Source organism: Pleurodeles waltl, chromosome 3_1, assembly GCF_031143425.1.
Source record: "Pleurodeles waltl isolate 20211129_DDA chromosome 3_1, aPleWal1.hap1.20221129, whole genome shotgun sequence".
Classification (NCBI taxonomy): domain Eukaryota; kingdom Metazoa; phylum Chordata; class Amphibia; order Caudata; family Salamandridae; genus Pleurodeles; species Pleurodeles waltl.
Window position 1 is genome coordinate 888,229,776 of NC_090440.1, and position 15,347 is coordinate 888,245,122.

A 15,347-nucleotide genomic window follows, 5' to 3' on the forward strand; every position below is an offset into this window, starting at 1 on the left:
CTGAGGAAAGGGTCTCCGCTGACCCCGTGGGCTGGTGGGACACCCATCAGGGTCTCAATGACCCTGTAGGGTTTTTAATACTTCTAACATGGTTTTAAACACAGTGACAGCATAACCCGTGCATGCACTTTTTAACGTACAAGGTGTTCGGTAATCAGATAATTAGTCAGGATTTTTGCAATCATACCAGTGAATTATTTTCACACAGTTGAGGCACCACTGACGAACCTACCTAAATATCTAGCGTTGTCAAATGAAAAGTGATCCGCTGAGCAGGGAAGATCAAATGGAAACCATCGAAAGACAATGTGGAGACGGCATCAAGGCCTATGCTGGAGTCTACCGCTGTGGCTTGCATCAGAGCGAATATTCAGAAGGCGGTGAATGAACAATGTGACTCAGCCACATCAAAAAATATAAAACCTTGTAAAGCCCATTAAGACGCAGGAGAGATGTAGTGAAGTGACATTTACAGGGTGTTCCTCCAGTCTCGAAGAACTGGATGTGCTTAAGAAGTCAGGACGCTTGACAATCAGCCCCAGGCTTCGTTCAGTGTCATGGAAGACGTCACACAGTGAGATGCACAGACGGTTGCAGCATCCTTCTGACTTAAGTGTTCTCCTTTTCTTACATCAGAAGGAATATTCAGTGAACACAAGCTCCAAATGGAGTCATTTAATCCTAAACTGCATCTGTGGAGAAATAAATCTCTTCTGAAAGGCGCTGGCGTTTTTTATGCTAAATGTGCACTACAATGTCTCTTACACTGACGATTGTAGCGGAAACGTGCTGTGTTCCAAACCATTGTGTTAGACAGAAATTCAAGAAATATATCATTAGGTTTGAAGTAATTTGTTAGATTTCTAAAAGGGATCTCACGAGGGACTTACAAGGGGATATTTAAAGAGGACAGCAACCATAATCCCATCACTCTGGACTGTGTTAAAGCAAGGCTCTGTTGTACTGCCTTCAATTCATGGGGACAATTAATAATTTTGTTACTGATTTTCTGAAATAGGTTCAGACTATACCCAAATAGCATATATGTATTTTCAAATGTGCCTGCTATGAGTTCATCTATATAATGTTTGTGAACATTATTTCTACTGCACTTTATATAATGAAGGTAGCAGTTAATTCAAGATATAACAATACTAATAGTAAAAATGATAATAATAATAACTATGATTGTTATTGTTAGTAGTAGTAGTAACATTGTCATTATTATTTTTAGTATCATTGTTGTTTTTAAAATTGATATTCAAATATTATAGGCCCTGGGATCTCATAAAAAATCAAATAGAAAAAACACGTCCCACAGCCTGCATCGAAAGGCACTCCAGTCATGGCCACAGGCACCACACGTGCTGTAAATGAGCGTTATTTTTTGTTTACTTGCTTCAGGTTTGTGCCACACACCCAATGCCGCCTAAAGGCCACCACAAACACTTTTGGAGAAGGGAGCCACAGGAGTTGTATAGGTGCAGATGGTTCTCATGGAATCAAGTGTGCTCATCCTCATCAGCCGCGTGAATGTTGGGAGGGATACTCTAGCCTTGGCTGTGACGCTCTTTTGCAGGACCTCTGCTCCTGGTGGTCATGTGTCTGGGATCTGTCTCAATACTATAACCAGCCATGGTGATGGAAGAATAACGGAGGTTCGACACAAGTGGAGGTCAGCCCTTATAATTAATATAATCAAGGGGTTCGATATTTGTAGGAGCATCTGACTGAACAGAGCAGCCTGACCTTTCCACTGATCAGGAGATTTTACAATTGGCTGACTTCTCAGAAAGAGTTGCATGGCTCGGGCAATAAGACACACTTAATGCTCAAGGCAGTGGCCTTCCACAGCACTTAGAGATAAACGAGGGATGCAAAATACTATTAAAAAATGGTAATTGCAACAATGATTCAGTCCAATTTTAGCTGGGTGCAGTGGCCTAGCATGAATCAGATCGTGAGTATTTTGTTTAATTTGCCCGACTTCTGTACAATGAGTTTGAGAATCCTAGGGAAAATTACAGTCAGCTATTTAGGTGTTCCTTCCCCATCTACACGAACATCATTTGGAGGCAATTTGTGGTAGTCTCGTCCCTTCTTGTGGCCTCCTGTGGCAGTTCCATAAGGTTACCTTCAGTGGGCTAGACGTAGGACCCACCCTACACTGCCATCTTCAACCACGTCCATATCATTTGCCATGGAACAGTTAGAGGCATATCAGACTTGTTTTTTTATAATTGTAAGGAAATGCCTCCTTGGCACGGTTACCCCCTGACTTTTTGCCTTTGCTGATGCCAAGTTATGATTTGAAAGTGTGCTGAGGCCTGCTAACCAGGCCCCAGCACCAGTGTTCTTTCCCTAAAATTGTTTCCACAATTGGCACACCCTGGCATTCAGGTAAGTCCCTTGTAACTGGTACCCCTGGTACCAAGGGCTCTGATGCCATGGAAGGGCTCTAAGGGCTGCAGCATGTCTTATGCCACCCTGGGGACCCCTCACTCAGCACAGACACACTGCTTGCCAGCTTGTGTGTGCTGTTGGGGAGAAAATGACTAAGTCGACATGGCACTCCCCTCAGGGTGCCATGCCAACCTCACACTGCCTATGGCATAGATAAGTCACCCTAAGGCAGGGTGCACTATACCATAGGTGAGGGCATAGGTGCATGAGCACTATGCCCCTACAGTGTCTAAGCAAAACCTTAGACATTGTAAGTGCAGGGTAGCCATAAGAGTATATGGTCTGGGAGTCTGTCATACACAAACTCCACAGCACCATAATGGGAAGTTTGGTATCAAACTTCTCAGCACAATAAATGCAAACTGATGGCAGTGTACATTTTATTGTGAAATACACCCCAGAGGGCATCATAGAGATGCCCCCTGAAAACATACCCGACTTCCAGTGTGGGCTGACTAGTTTTACCAGCCTGTCACACTCCAGACATGTTGCTGGCCACATGGGAAGAGTGCCTTTGTCACTCTGTGGCTAGTAACAAAGCCTGTACTAGGTGGAAGTGCTTCTCACCTCCCCCTGCAGGAACTGTAACACCTGGCGGTGAGCCTCAAAGGCTCACCCCCTTTGTTACAGTGCCCCAGGGCACTCCAGATAGTGGAGATGCCCGCCCCCTCCAGCCACGGCCCCACTTTTGGCGGCAAGGCCGGAGGAGATAATGAGAAAAACAAGGAGGAGTCACTGGCCAGTCAGGACAGCCCCTAAGGTGTCCTGAGCTGAGGTGACTCTGACTTTTAGAAATCCTCCATCTTGCAGATGGAGGATTCCCCCAATAGGATTAGGGATGTGCCCCCTCCCCTCAGGGAGGAGGCAGAAAGAGGGTCTAGCCACCCTCAGGGCTAGTAGCCATTGGCTACTAACCCCCCAGACCTAAACACACCCCTAAATTGAGTATTTAGGGGCTCCCAGAACCTAGCAAGATAGATTCCTGCAACCTGAAGACGAAGAAGGACTGCTGACCTGAACGCCCTGCAGAGAAGATGGAGCCACCAACTGCTTTGGCCCCAGCCCTACCGGCCTGTCTCCCCACTTCAAGAAAAACTGCAACAGCGACGCGTTCCCCAGGGTCCAGCAAACCTCTGAAGCCTCAGAGGACTATCCTGCATCTAAAAGGACCAAGAACTCCCGAGGACAGCGGCTCTGCTCCAAAGAAGAAACAACTTTGCAACAAAGAAACAACTTTAAAAGGACTTCACGTTTCCCGCCGGAAGCGTGAGACTTTGCACTCTGCACCCGATGCCCCCGGCTCGACCTGCGGAGAAACAACACTACAAGGAGGACTCCCCAACGACTGCGACCTTGTGAGTAGCCAGAGTTGACCCCCCTGAGCCTCCCAGCGACGCCTGCAGAGGGAATCCAGAGGCTCCCCCTGAACGTGACTGCCTGCTTCTACGGACCCGACGCCTGGTAAAGACACTGCACCCGCACCCCCCAGGACCTGAAGGATCCGACCTCCAGTGCAGAAGCGACCCCCAGGTGTCCCTCTTCCTTGCCCAGGTGGTGGCTACCCCGCAGAGCCACCCCCCTTGCCTGCCTGCTTCGCTGAAGAGACCCCTGGGTCTCCCATTGAACTCCATTGCAAACCCGACGATTGTTTGCACTCTGCACCCGGCCGCCCCCGTGCCGCTGAGGGTGTACTTTTTGTGCTGACTTGTGTCCCCCCCTGGTGCCCTACAAAACCCCCCTGGTCTGCCCTCCTAAGTCGCGGGTACTTACCTGCTGGCAGACTGGAACCGGGACACCCTCTTTTCCATTGAAGCCTATGCGTTTTGGGCACCACTTTGACCTCTGCACCTGACCGGCCAAGGGGCTGCTGGTGTGGTAACTTTGGGGTTGCCCTGAACCCCAACGGTAGGCTACCTTGGACCCAACTTTGAACCCTGTAGGTGGTTTACTTACCTGTAAAACTAACAAACACTTACCTCCCCCAGGAACTGTCGAAATTTGCACTGTGCCTAGTTTTAAAATAGCTTATTGCCATTTTTTTGAAAACTGTACATGCTATTTTGCTGATTCAAAGTTCCTAAGATGCCTAAGTGAAGTACCTTTCATTTGAAGTATTTCATTGTAAATCTTGAACCTGTGGTTCTTAAAATAAACTAAGAAAATATATTTTTCTATACAAAAACCTATTGGCCTGGAATTGTCTTTGTGTGTGTGTTCCTCATTTATTGCCTGTGTGTGTACAACAAATGCTTAACACTACCCTCTGATAAGCCTACTGCTCGACCACACTACCACAAAATAGAGCATTAGAATTATCTCTTTTTGCCACTATCTTACCTCTAAGGGGAACCCTTGGACTATATGCATGCTATTTCTTATTTTGAAATAGTGCATACAGACCCAACTTCCTACAATAATTATATACATAACACACAATTGCAACACCGAACCCCCTGTGTACAAAGAATGAAATACAGAATACAACCTGAGGTCAAATATGTAGCATCATATATATAGACTATAATATTATAACAAGAAAACTAATAGCAGGACACCTGGTAAAAAACACAAAGAGGTGCCTAAACACCTTCCTTCCATAGTAAGTAGTCTGGACTCTAAGCATGCCCAAGAAATCAAGAATTGTTGCTCTCGACAATGTTCTAATGGAAGATATTTACATAACTGGATAGCTTTCTATTCTCCTTCCACCCAGCTTCCTCTAAGATTTTGACTGAACCAAGCAATGTGAGTTCAAGATTCTCCAGACCGTATGCTTAACAACTACTGGTTCTGGGAATATTGCACCTATGTCCTGGATGTCCTTCTCTAAAATACACCATATGTAAATGCGATAAATTTGTATTTTGCGATTTAGGCCCTCAATACTAATGGCCCATAAAATTCCAATATGAGTAGTACCTGTTACAGCATATTTTAAAATTATGATTTTTGTGTATTTTATCACACTAGGTAAACACAGGGGGCCATAAAATACAGGCCCAGCGAATACATTCTAGTAGATCAAAACTGGGGGAACATACCTGCAAAATAGTAGGGCTTGCGGATATTAATGTGTGGCAGGTATCAAAATCCACATCATGCCCCATTTTGTAGGCACAAATTGCAATAGCTGATAACTATCACATCTGATAAACTCCAAACACTTGCGACAGGGATTTTGTTTTATGCAATAATTATCACTCAGGACATTGGGTTATTCTCAATGAGAGCCTAAATTGGTGGTTGTAGAGTGCTTTAGTAACACCGTACAGACATGAGTGAAAGAAGAACTGAACGTATTGTGCCAATGATAAGGACCTGCTGTAGATCCCAATTGTGGGCCTACCCATAGGTCAAAGGTTGCACTCTGAAATAGTTTTGCACCTCAAACCGACACTATTTCCTCATTGATACTAGCTAGAACTGCCGTGATTGTGAGTTAACTTCAAAACCGTTTTCCTTGCAACATTGAAATTGGATGATTTGGGCCATATATATTTTTTTGCATGAATGACAAGGATCTTACAAGTTCCAATTTTAAGTAGGGTTGTTCATAGTTTTTGTTATGCGAGTGTAATCTCACAGAGGATTCCTTCAAGGATGTACCTCTCGTTCAGACTTATTCCACTAATTGCAATTATGGATTTGCATCTTTTTATCGCAAATGGTGTTTGCTTTGCTTGTTATTCCATATGAATTTGTCACTGAGTACAGATGCATTACATATGTTACTCTTGCCACGTTTTTTTTCCACCAGGTTTTACATTTGATGGCCAAATGCATCTTTCAGGAAATGATGGTGAAAAAAATCAACCTTGGAACCAAAAATGTGGCAAAATTACAGACCTTTGCTTGAGGACATTATTTACACAAAACACACATGGTGCACAAAGCACTTGCGTTAACGGTGTGTACTCTGCATGAATAAAACTGGGTGACTTCATCCTGGTAACTTCAATGCAGGCAATGTTGTGAACTATGAGTAGTAATTGTATTATTGGCAACAGTGAAAGGAAATTCTTAGGAAAAAAGTTTGCCCACATCAAATACATGCATATGTAGCAAGACACCACAGACTGCCTTACCTGGCGATAACGAACATCACACAGCTGACCCCCAAGTAGGCCAAGAGAATGTACATCCAAATATCTGGTGACAGGGGGTTGAGGAAGGAGAAGACACTTGGGTTTGTCCCGTTGGGCTTTCGATAGAGGATGCTGATGCCCAGAGTCATGAAGGGCTTGGAGAAATCAATAGCCTTTTCACGGACGTGGGTAATGGTCAGAGGCGCGACAGCCAGGTCTGCTTTCTAAATCCAAGAAAAGGGGAACAAAACAAGACACATCGAAGAACATTACAAAATTGTTTGTCAGGAGAAACATGTAGAGCGTTACAGTGAACAATTAGCAATAGAATGTGCCAGCAGAGAGGGCGCTCTGGTGAGATGAGTAACAAAACATGGCTGTCTTTCATACTGCTAGACGGATTCTGACATAGATTGATCTGGTGTCACTTGAGGATGTCACATTGGTAGTCACTGACATTCTTAGATTAAGGAAGCAACAGATGAATTGTAAAGAGCTGAGACTCGTCTTCTATCATTGGTAAGAATGGTCCGGAAAAGAGGTACAGAACAGGGACTCAAAAAGCAGGCAGCGGGCAGACAACAATTTCTGAATGTAGCAATAGGTTGAAAGTGATTTTGGAGGAAAAAGGAAATATAACGAAATCTGTACTTGAGAAACTCTCCATAGTTCGGTTTACTCAAATATTTATATATAAATATGAAGGCCATTCATGTGGACGTTTATTCCATTGAAAGGCATTCATCATGATCTGTATTCCATCCTCGAAAATGCCCTTCAAATCAAAATATTTCTCTGCAGTGTTTATTTCCAGGATCACATAGAATGCTTGTTTCTCTTTTACTGAGGGATATGCCCATGTCCCACGTTCGTCCTCGTTCTTGTCTATTCTGACTTACTTTTTTCTCTTCATTACAGTTCCAATGTCAGTCCCCATTTTCCATCCACCACACTTTTCCTTATTCTCTGTTCCTTACTCTTGATTGTATTCTACTACCTGTACCAATGATGAATAAATTACCCAGAAGATTCTATTTAAAAAATCAAACAAATATATACATATTTTCTTGCACCCTGTATTCCCACAACAGCTTGTGATGTTAGTGCTGCTAAAAAGAGATTACCATAAATGTGAAAAGACTATTGATCAACTCAAGAAGGTACAGAATGTAACGGCTAACATGATGAGCCAAATTAAAAGAGGCTTGCACAACCTAGTTATCTTTGGATGGCAGCATTAAATTCACATTATCTCAGTAATATATTCAAGTTAAATATTCTGATCCAACAACTCATGCATGGGAATGATCAACCACCCTCACCATTTGAACAAGGGGATTCATTTAACACTATGCTTTGGATGACAACCTCAAACACTTTTGAAAATTTGACACATTCCACAAACACCATAATATAGATTTGTAGCCCTGCACCAAGAGTTATACAGGTTGTTTAAAGGCCCTCCACATGAATCACAGAACTGAGCTACAGGACAAAGCAAAGGAATATAAGATTCAAGTAAAAACGGAAAGACAGAGGAGGGCCTTGGTATCCATATGGCGAGATAGATCGAGAAGCACCATGGGGCTGAGGAGGAATAGCTCCAGATCTAGATGAACTCCATGTACGAATATGGCACAACAGCAAGAGATGCATTGGAAAGGGACCTTTGGAGTGACATTCAGCCCCAGCACACCAGAGGTAGTGAGAGCTGGCAGCCATAGGATGCTCTCTGATTGGAACAATAGCAGTACTTACAGCCTGTAACGGGAGTGTTCTGATTTGCTGGCCTGCTCGCAACTGTGAATAGTTATCATTATTATTTGCCACATATTTATCTTCAATGGAGCTCTCAACATTCTAATAGTCTAATAAATGGGTGTGCCTTTTCCTTTCAGAATGAGACAAAAAGTACAACCATCATTTAACAATACAAATACAAAAAACATTCTCGACTCAGCGATTTCTATCTCTGGTACCACCCACCTTAACACAATTGGAGTTTTTTTTAACAAACGGGTTGTTATTAGTCGTAGAACTAATCCACAGTGAGTCATTCAACTAACTTTATGTCAAGGTGGTGACAGGAAAAAAAAGTTGAATCTTCAGCCCTCAAAACTGACAATGTCCATGAAGAATCAACAGTCCTTCACTCGACCAGTATTCTTCTCCGACATCTGTCCACATGATCTGCCTGCTGCAGCATTAATCTTCATTATAGATGATTTTGATTTTTGTTTTGTTACAAATCAGAGCAACACTATTCTTTTGCATGGGCACGCAAAGCATGATGTATGTTCTTTACTCATATAGAACATTGCATCATGTGTATAGTGCACATCAATATGAGTGTGGTGCATTGATCTTTTGATCATTTGCACTGATCTTGGACCAAGGTAGCATCTGAAGTTAGGAGAGGGCCACGATGACTGGAGTGAGGGGGGCTGGAGAATTCACTGTGGCACCCCCATATGATTGGAAGGAGAGTTTATGGTATTTCTGAGGAAGAGAAAAGTAAGGATTATAATCCGAAGAGACTACCTCCATTCTCAGAATGTACATGACAATGCAGGGTGAGTATGTGCAAATCACCTACTTCCAACCCAGGCTTATATGTTGGGGAAATAATTAAATTAAGGCTATGCCTCCTGCTGAGAGATAAACCAACAAATCAGTGGAAAGCCAAGCAGCTCCTTATACACCCAGGGCTGGAAACTAGGAATATGGATGATGGGGGAGGGAGACCCTTAAAGAAAGAAAGAGAAGGAGCTATAAGAATAGCAGAGTGACATGCTTGGTGAGTGGAATAGTGATCACGTGGGGTCCCAGCAAAAATAGCACAATGGAATATCGAAAAACAAGAATTTGCAAAGCCAATAGGTCTTGCCTTTCAATGGCATTCAGTGGTGACCTTTTGGCTTTTGCCTTTGACCACAACCCATGAAGGAATTATTTGGGAGCAGGTAGATCCAGCAGTTGTAGAATATTTCTACAATGTGGCACAAGCACATCACCTTTGCACACTGGAAATCAACTACTCTTCTTGTGCACCTCATTCTTGTCCTGCAACACATTTCCTGCTGTTTAGAGTTGACAAACTTTTACCTGATTTGGAGAAACTTGTTCCATTACTGAGTCAGAAAAGCTTCAGTCCCATACCTCAAACCTTCCCTGAGGATCCCGCAGAAAGTCCTAAAATGTGACCCACGCAGAGCTCTGAGAGTGAAATCTCATTAGTTCTCATGGTTCCATCCTTATAAAGTCAAAGGATCGGAGAAATGCATAACTGTGTATATGGGGGGAATATTACCATTCATAGGATATTGAGGATTGCTCTGTGTGAAAGTTGCTCTAGATTGCCATAGATGATACGAGTATCAGGACCTGGCGGAGAAGGAGAATTATAGATTTCACATTGCAACAGGAGGGTATGTTAACCAGGGTATGTGTTTTCCTGAGTGTGCCAGAAAGCATGGCTGGCAGTTAAGACACTTGTACTCTACACCCAGCATACTACACCAGTGTGTAGGTTCTGGCCTGGAAAAGCTTCCCCTGATGTCTAGAACAGGCCACATGGGCACATACAAATCCAGGAATATGGGTGATAAGTTCAGCTTGATTTACTTACATGTGCTCTCCTCAGGAGCTGATCCCACTTAAACATTCCAATGAAGTGGAAGTTACCTGGAAATTTAGAGTCAATATGATGCGACTACAGTCAGTGAGCAGGCATGCGTGGGCAACACGTAGCGCTCTTTGGGATAGTGCCCAAAAGGAATTCTACCGAAGCCTTTCGTAGCTACTGATCCTGCACCTCCCCTGGCCAGGGGCAGGTTACAGAACTGTTCAGAAACGTGAGAGGGAGACTTTTCAGTCTTATCTCCTATTTGCTTCAGCCCCATTTGCTTTTCCATTATCAATACTCACGCTAACTCTGCCTAATCACCACATTTGTGTCCTTCTGCACCGCGCAATTCAACTGGTGGGACTTGTATATAGCCCTACCACAGACAAAAAATATAACTATGGTTGTTAGAAGCCTGTAGATGAACTTTTTAGGTTGTAGTATGTTTAATGTGTGTGTAGTATGAATGGGGTCATGATTTCTATAAGGAGGTGATGTGCGAGGAGTTGATTATTTTTTCCTTTTGGCGATCCAATCAACTAGGACAAATAAATTGAAAATGTACATGACTAAAACATGTATAATAGAAATATGTTGGTGGAATACGGGGTTTTTGTCTTAATAAATATATTTTGATAGTATACGGTGAATCTAAATGAAATATGTCCGCAATAAGAAGTAGCTTCTAAATGTAAGTGACTATATAGCATTGTTTGATTACCTTAGGGGGAGGCAGGTTCTTCTCTATATTGTTTTTTTTCTCTTGTTCCTTTCCTTTCATTTGTTTCAGGGGTCCTCTTTGTTGGTTGGTATACACCAGTGCTGAGCCCTGAACCAATAGAGGCAAATGCACTACAGCCAAGTCATTGCCATGCTGAATTTAGAACAGAGTTACACACTAGTTTGCATGAGAAAACTGTCCTTCTAATGTGCATCAGTTCCATTCAAGCACAGCATAATGTACAAACCCAAGCCCCCAGTGGCTCCTCAGTTGCTTGCAAAGTAGACTCATGAGAAACCTATACTTCGTAATCAGGTACCACCTACACCTTTCTGCCATACAACTTAATATACAACACTACGTGAGAGGTTCTAAGGGCATTTTGCCACAGTTGCTGCTTTCCAAACTCAATGTATTTTGATTGCAATGAACACATCCACTGTTTTTGTCACTGATCAATTTAAGGTGGTGTTAATCATTGCTGATTTAGGCAATGCCTCAAGGGCTTGGTTAAGCTTTATTTTTGCCCAAGTCATCCCATCATTCAGACTCGCATCTGCTTCGGTCAGAAATTTAAATGTACATTTTAGATGTTCTATGGTAAACAAGGAAAATGAGTGGAAATGTGACACTTGAAACAGGACAACCTGTGACTGGCTTCTCTCATTGACTAATCTTATCAGCTCACGATCAATGTCTCTGAAGAGTCTCAAATCAAGATTGTGGAGTATAGATTTAGAAAAGATCAGAAGGATGCCTTCGCTGAAGTGATTCCAGCTTCATCATCCATCACTGATGTGAATGAGTTGCTCCTATAACTGGACCATCAAATTCAGGAGAGGAGATAGTAATAACCTAGGAAGTCTGATAATAGAAAAGGCACTAATCAAAATGTTCTATTTCATGAGCTCCCATCACTTGCAGAGCCTATGTAAAAGGGCAAGGCTACATTTACCATTATTAAGGGAAGAATGAAACTGACATTGGCAGGAAAATGTGTCCTTCTATTGCAGCAAAAAAAGTACTTTTGTGAGTCACTTTCCCCTGACTCAACCAGGAAAAAAGATGGTCCAAAAGTAAGCAGACTGCTTTCTTCTGCCAAACATGTCTATCACGTAGCTCCACATGTTGCTTTGTCACCACCTTCTAATTTTTTCCTTTAAACGTTTTGCAGGGGGCCACTTTGGTGCAGTAGCTGTGAGAAACATTCGGATTCTGCAATGTCTACTATATGTATCAAAGTTATGCAGAATATTTGTCCAATCCTATGTTGGTGAAGACCAAACATTATAAATCAGTTCAGTTGATGATTCTTTATTTACCTCAGAGGACCTCGCACATGAAACCATGTATTTAAAAATAAACCACTAAGAAGAATGCCAACTGTTCAACATTATTGAATCTCCCCTTTTTAGGGGACCTTTACATTAGCCTGGTTGATTTGTCACATTTCCATCATTGATCTGCAAGTTAGGATGATCACTTCCCAAAAGGCCACCAATGACATCATGATTAGGACACCTACAGGTGAAGTCAGCAAAAAATTTGTTTTGATCACAAGCCAATATGATGATGTCTGTGATCCTTTTTGTCCATTCAAAACTTAGTTACTTCCACCTAATCAGATGTATCACTTCTGCATCAATCTGGATCCTGACAGCAAGATACTACGGCCCTGATTTATACTTTTTTTGAGCCGCATTTGCTTCATTTTTTGACTCATAAGCGACGTAAACTTACAAAATACAATTGTGTTTGTAAATTTGCGCTGCTTTTGCGTCAAAAAAATTACGCAAATGCGGCGCAAAAAAGTATAAATCAGGGCCTACATTACTAATTTTCTTCCAAGCAATACCATATGCTTAAGGAGTATATTAATGTTTGTTATTAGGGGTTTACTTAATGACCTGTATCAAAAGTAGGTGTTCTTTTGTTCTATGTACAGAAGAACACAGGTGCCCTACGTCCCATTTTTGGCTACTGACAGCTAAAGAATATCAATATCTTCCTATACCTGACCTAGTCGATTAGGTCCAAGATGAACCAACTACACAAAATTTAACTTGAAAGTGATGTACAACCTAAACAGCATGAGGAAGGGAAATGACGGGAGGGCTGCATTCAAGACTAAATACGGTTGTTTTCAATATACTTTGATGCCTTTTAAGTTGCCCAATGCTCCAACTGCCTTTGGGTATCTGTTGGCATATGTATTTCATGACAAGATTGAGGTTTTCATGGTAGTCTTTCTATGACATATTAAAATACCAGGGCAGTTTAGTAGAACATGTTCACCTAATGCTGAACATTCCAAGACAACATGATTTATTTGCAAAGTTTCCTATGTGCTCTTTCCTTACCATTAGAATAGAACATCTGGGGTATGTTCCCTTACCTAACTGAACTGAACGAATCTTCTTTGCTATCGCATGGCCATTGTGCACATTGTTATTGGATCACTTTGCACTGTCTCCTCTTACCTCAGTAGAAGACGTCAGGAAGAGATAAGAAAATCTCACAGCACATGCCGTAGTAGTGTGAAAAATGAGCAGCGCCCAGTGCTTATTTGTTGTTTCCGGTGCTGAGCACCGGCACTTATTTGTGAGGGCCGGGGCTTATTCTTCTGCCTCAAGCATTTGCTGAGAGCAAAAGACATATATGGGAAAGACGGAAGAAGGAAAAACTAAAAAGCGTCAGAAAGGGAGAAAGTAAAAGTTGCAGAATGAGGTGAATGGGCAGGGGTGGCCGTAAATGGATTGAAGAGGCCCGAGGTGGCTTCAGGATTACGCTGCATCAGTATTCAGTGCTGGCAGATTTAATTACAGCAGCCTCGTGTTTAAGAGAAGGGCTTTGAGCACCCGGCACCTCTTTATTTACAAATTAAGCACTGGCAAGGCCTGAGCCCAGACAAAATACACCCCAATCAAGATGCTATCTGCCTGGCACCATCTCTACCTCTGTAGAGATCTCTTGCTTACTCATAATCAAGGTGCAGACGGTTTAATGCCTGTTGTGAATTGAGACTGGTGGCAGCTTCCTACCTCAACTACTGGTGAGAATAGAGCCCAAGAACCAACCTTTAGCAGCTGAAGCTGTCTTAGGCAGTAGTAGTCACGTCTTCTCACTTCAGGCCAGGGTACTTCTAGTTTACAGACTATACTCCCCAGAAAAGCACAGAGAAGGAGCTTCTCCAGCAGTAAATAACTGTCCCGCTCGACCAAGGAAATAATGGAAGGAAATCACCACAGAGAGAATAGGTCATCTACACCCCTCCCATCCACTAAGTGTCAAAAGAAGAAATCACTGTCCAGCTGCAACACCAAGGAGAGCATGGAGTAGATGTTCTTCACATGTCGGAAGTATAGGGCAAGTTCAGGACATTGGGGAGGGTCAACAGTGCATTTCAAGGTCCCTTTCTCCATTATGCTAATTCAAAACCGTGTTCAGGGACTTTATTCTTCTTACAGTGGAGCCATATGGGAGAGTGATGTGGGGAGGGGGTCAATGAAGCTCTCCAGTGAGCAGTGGACGCTCGAGCTGAGACCATTGTGTTGCAAGCTGCAAGACAAGCTATCTGTCCTCATGCCCAGCAGCCATGCAGCACAACAGCTATTCTCTATGCCCCTCCCTCCTTTCCAGGTCCTTCTGGTACTTCCTTCCACTTGCTTTGCAGCCTTGGAGTGCATTCCACTAACCTGCTTCAGAAAGCAGACACACTTGTGTCCATTGTGACTGGAGAATGGATAATTTCCTGATGCTACTGGAATCCCCTCGCCCATGGAGGAGGCCTGACCGCCCTTCTCTCCTACAACTGCTTGGCCTTTAGCAGCATACATGGACAGGTGAGTTGGTGATATTTGGGTGGAAAATGAATGCTCGGGGATTGGTCTGAGTTCTAGTTCAGTGTATCACTGAGATTTTGGGTGGTGTGAGGGTTGACGATGGGTGTCAGTGTGTGTGTGTGTACTCAGGGATTGGGCAGGATGAACAATGGTGCTATTGGTAAGACAAGGGTGTTCTACTACAGTGTGTCCAGCTCTGGAGCAACTTGACAATTTATGGAGTCATCTCATGGATTGTTATTCCCCCCTGCTAGACTGCCACCAGAAAATAGATGTTCTCCACTTATAACGAAAGTGGATGTTTTCCCTTCCCCTGCATATCAGTGATGCTTCGTTTTCCAGGACCACATGCCTTTAAACAACTTTTTAGGAACATGTACATGGTGCTATGCCACAAGGTTTCACTGCAGAGAGCCATTGAAGCCAAATCAAAAACATATTACTGATAACTATATCCACTACCGACGTAGTAAATTTGATTTCGTGGGCATGCATGCATTCACATCCACTTGCTTCATTCATCCTGCAATTAGTAGGCTGGCTACTATCTTTCGAAGGTACACAGTGACAAACTACAGATACAGGATGAGATTATTTGATGGGGCAAACAC

The 15,347-nt window shown here is 43.0% G+C and overlaps 1 protein-coding gene across 1 annotated transcript in view; it reads right to left on the reverse strand.

Moving 5' to 3' along the window:
• Window positions 1-15,347, reverse strand: part of GRIK3 (glutamate ionotropic receptor kainate type subunit 3) — a 1,024,044-nt gene that overhangs the window by 160,488 nt on the left and 848,209 nt on the right. Inside the window, exon 11 of the mRNA XM_069223872.1 lies at window positions 6,549-6,772. Within this exon, the coding sequence (XP_069079973.1) occupies window positions 6,549-6,772 (224 nt within the window). The remainder of the gene's footprint in view (window positions 1-6,548; window positions 6,773-15,347) is intronic.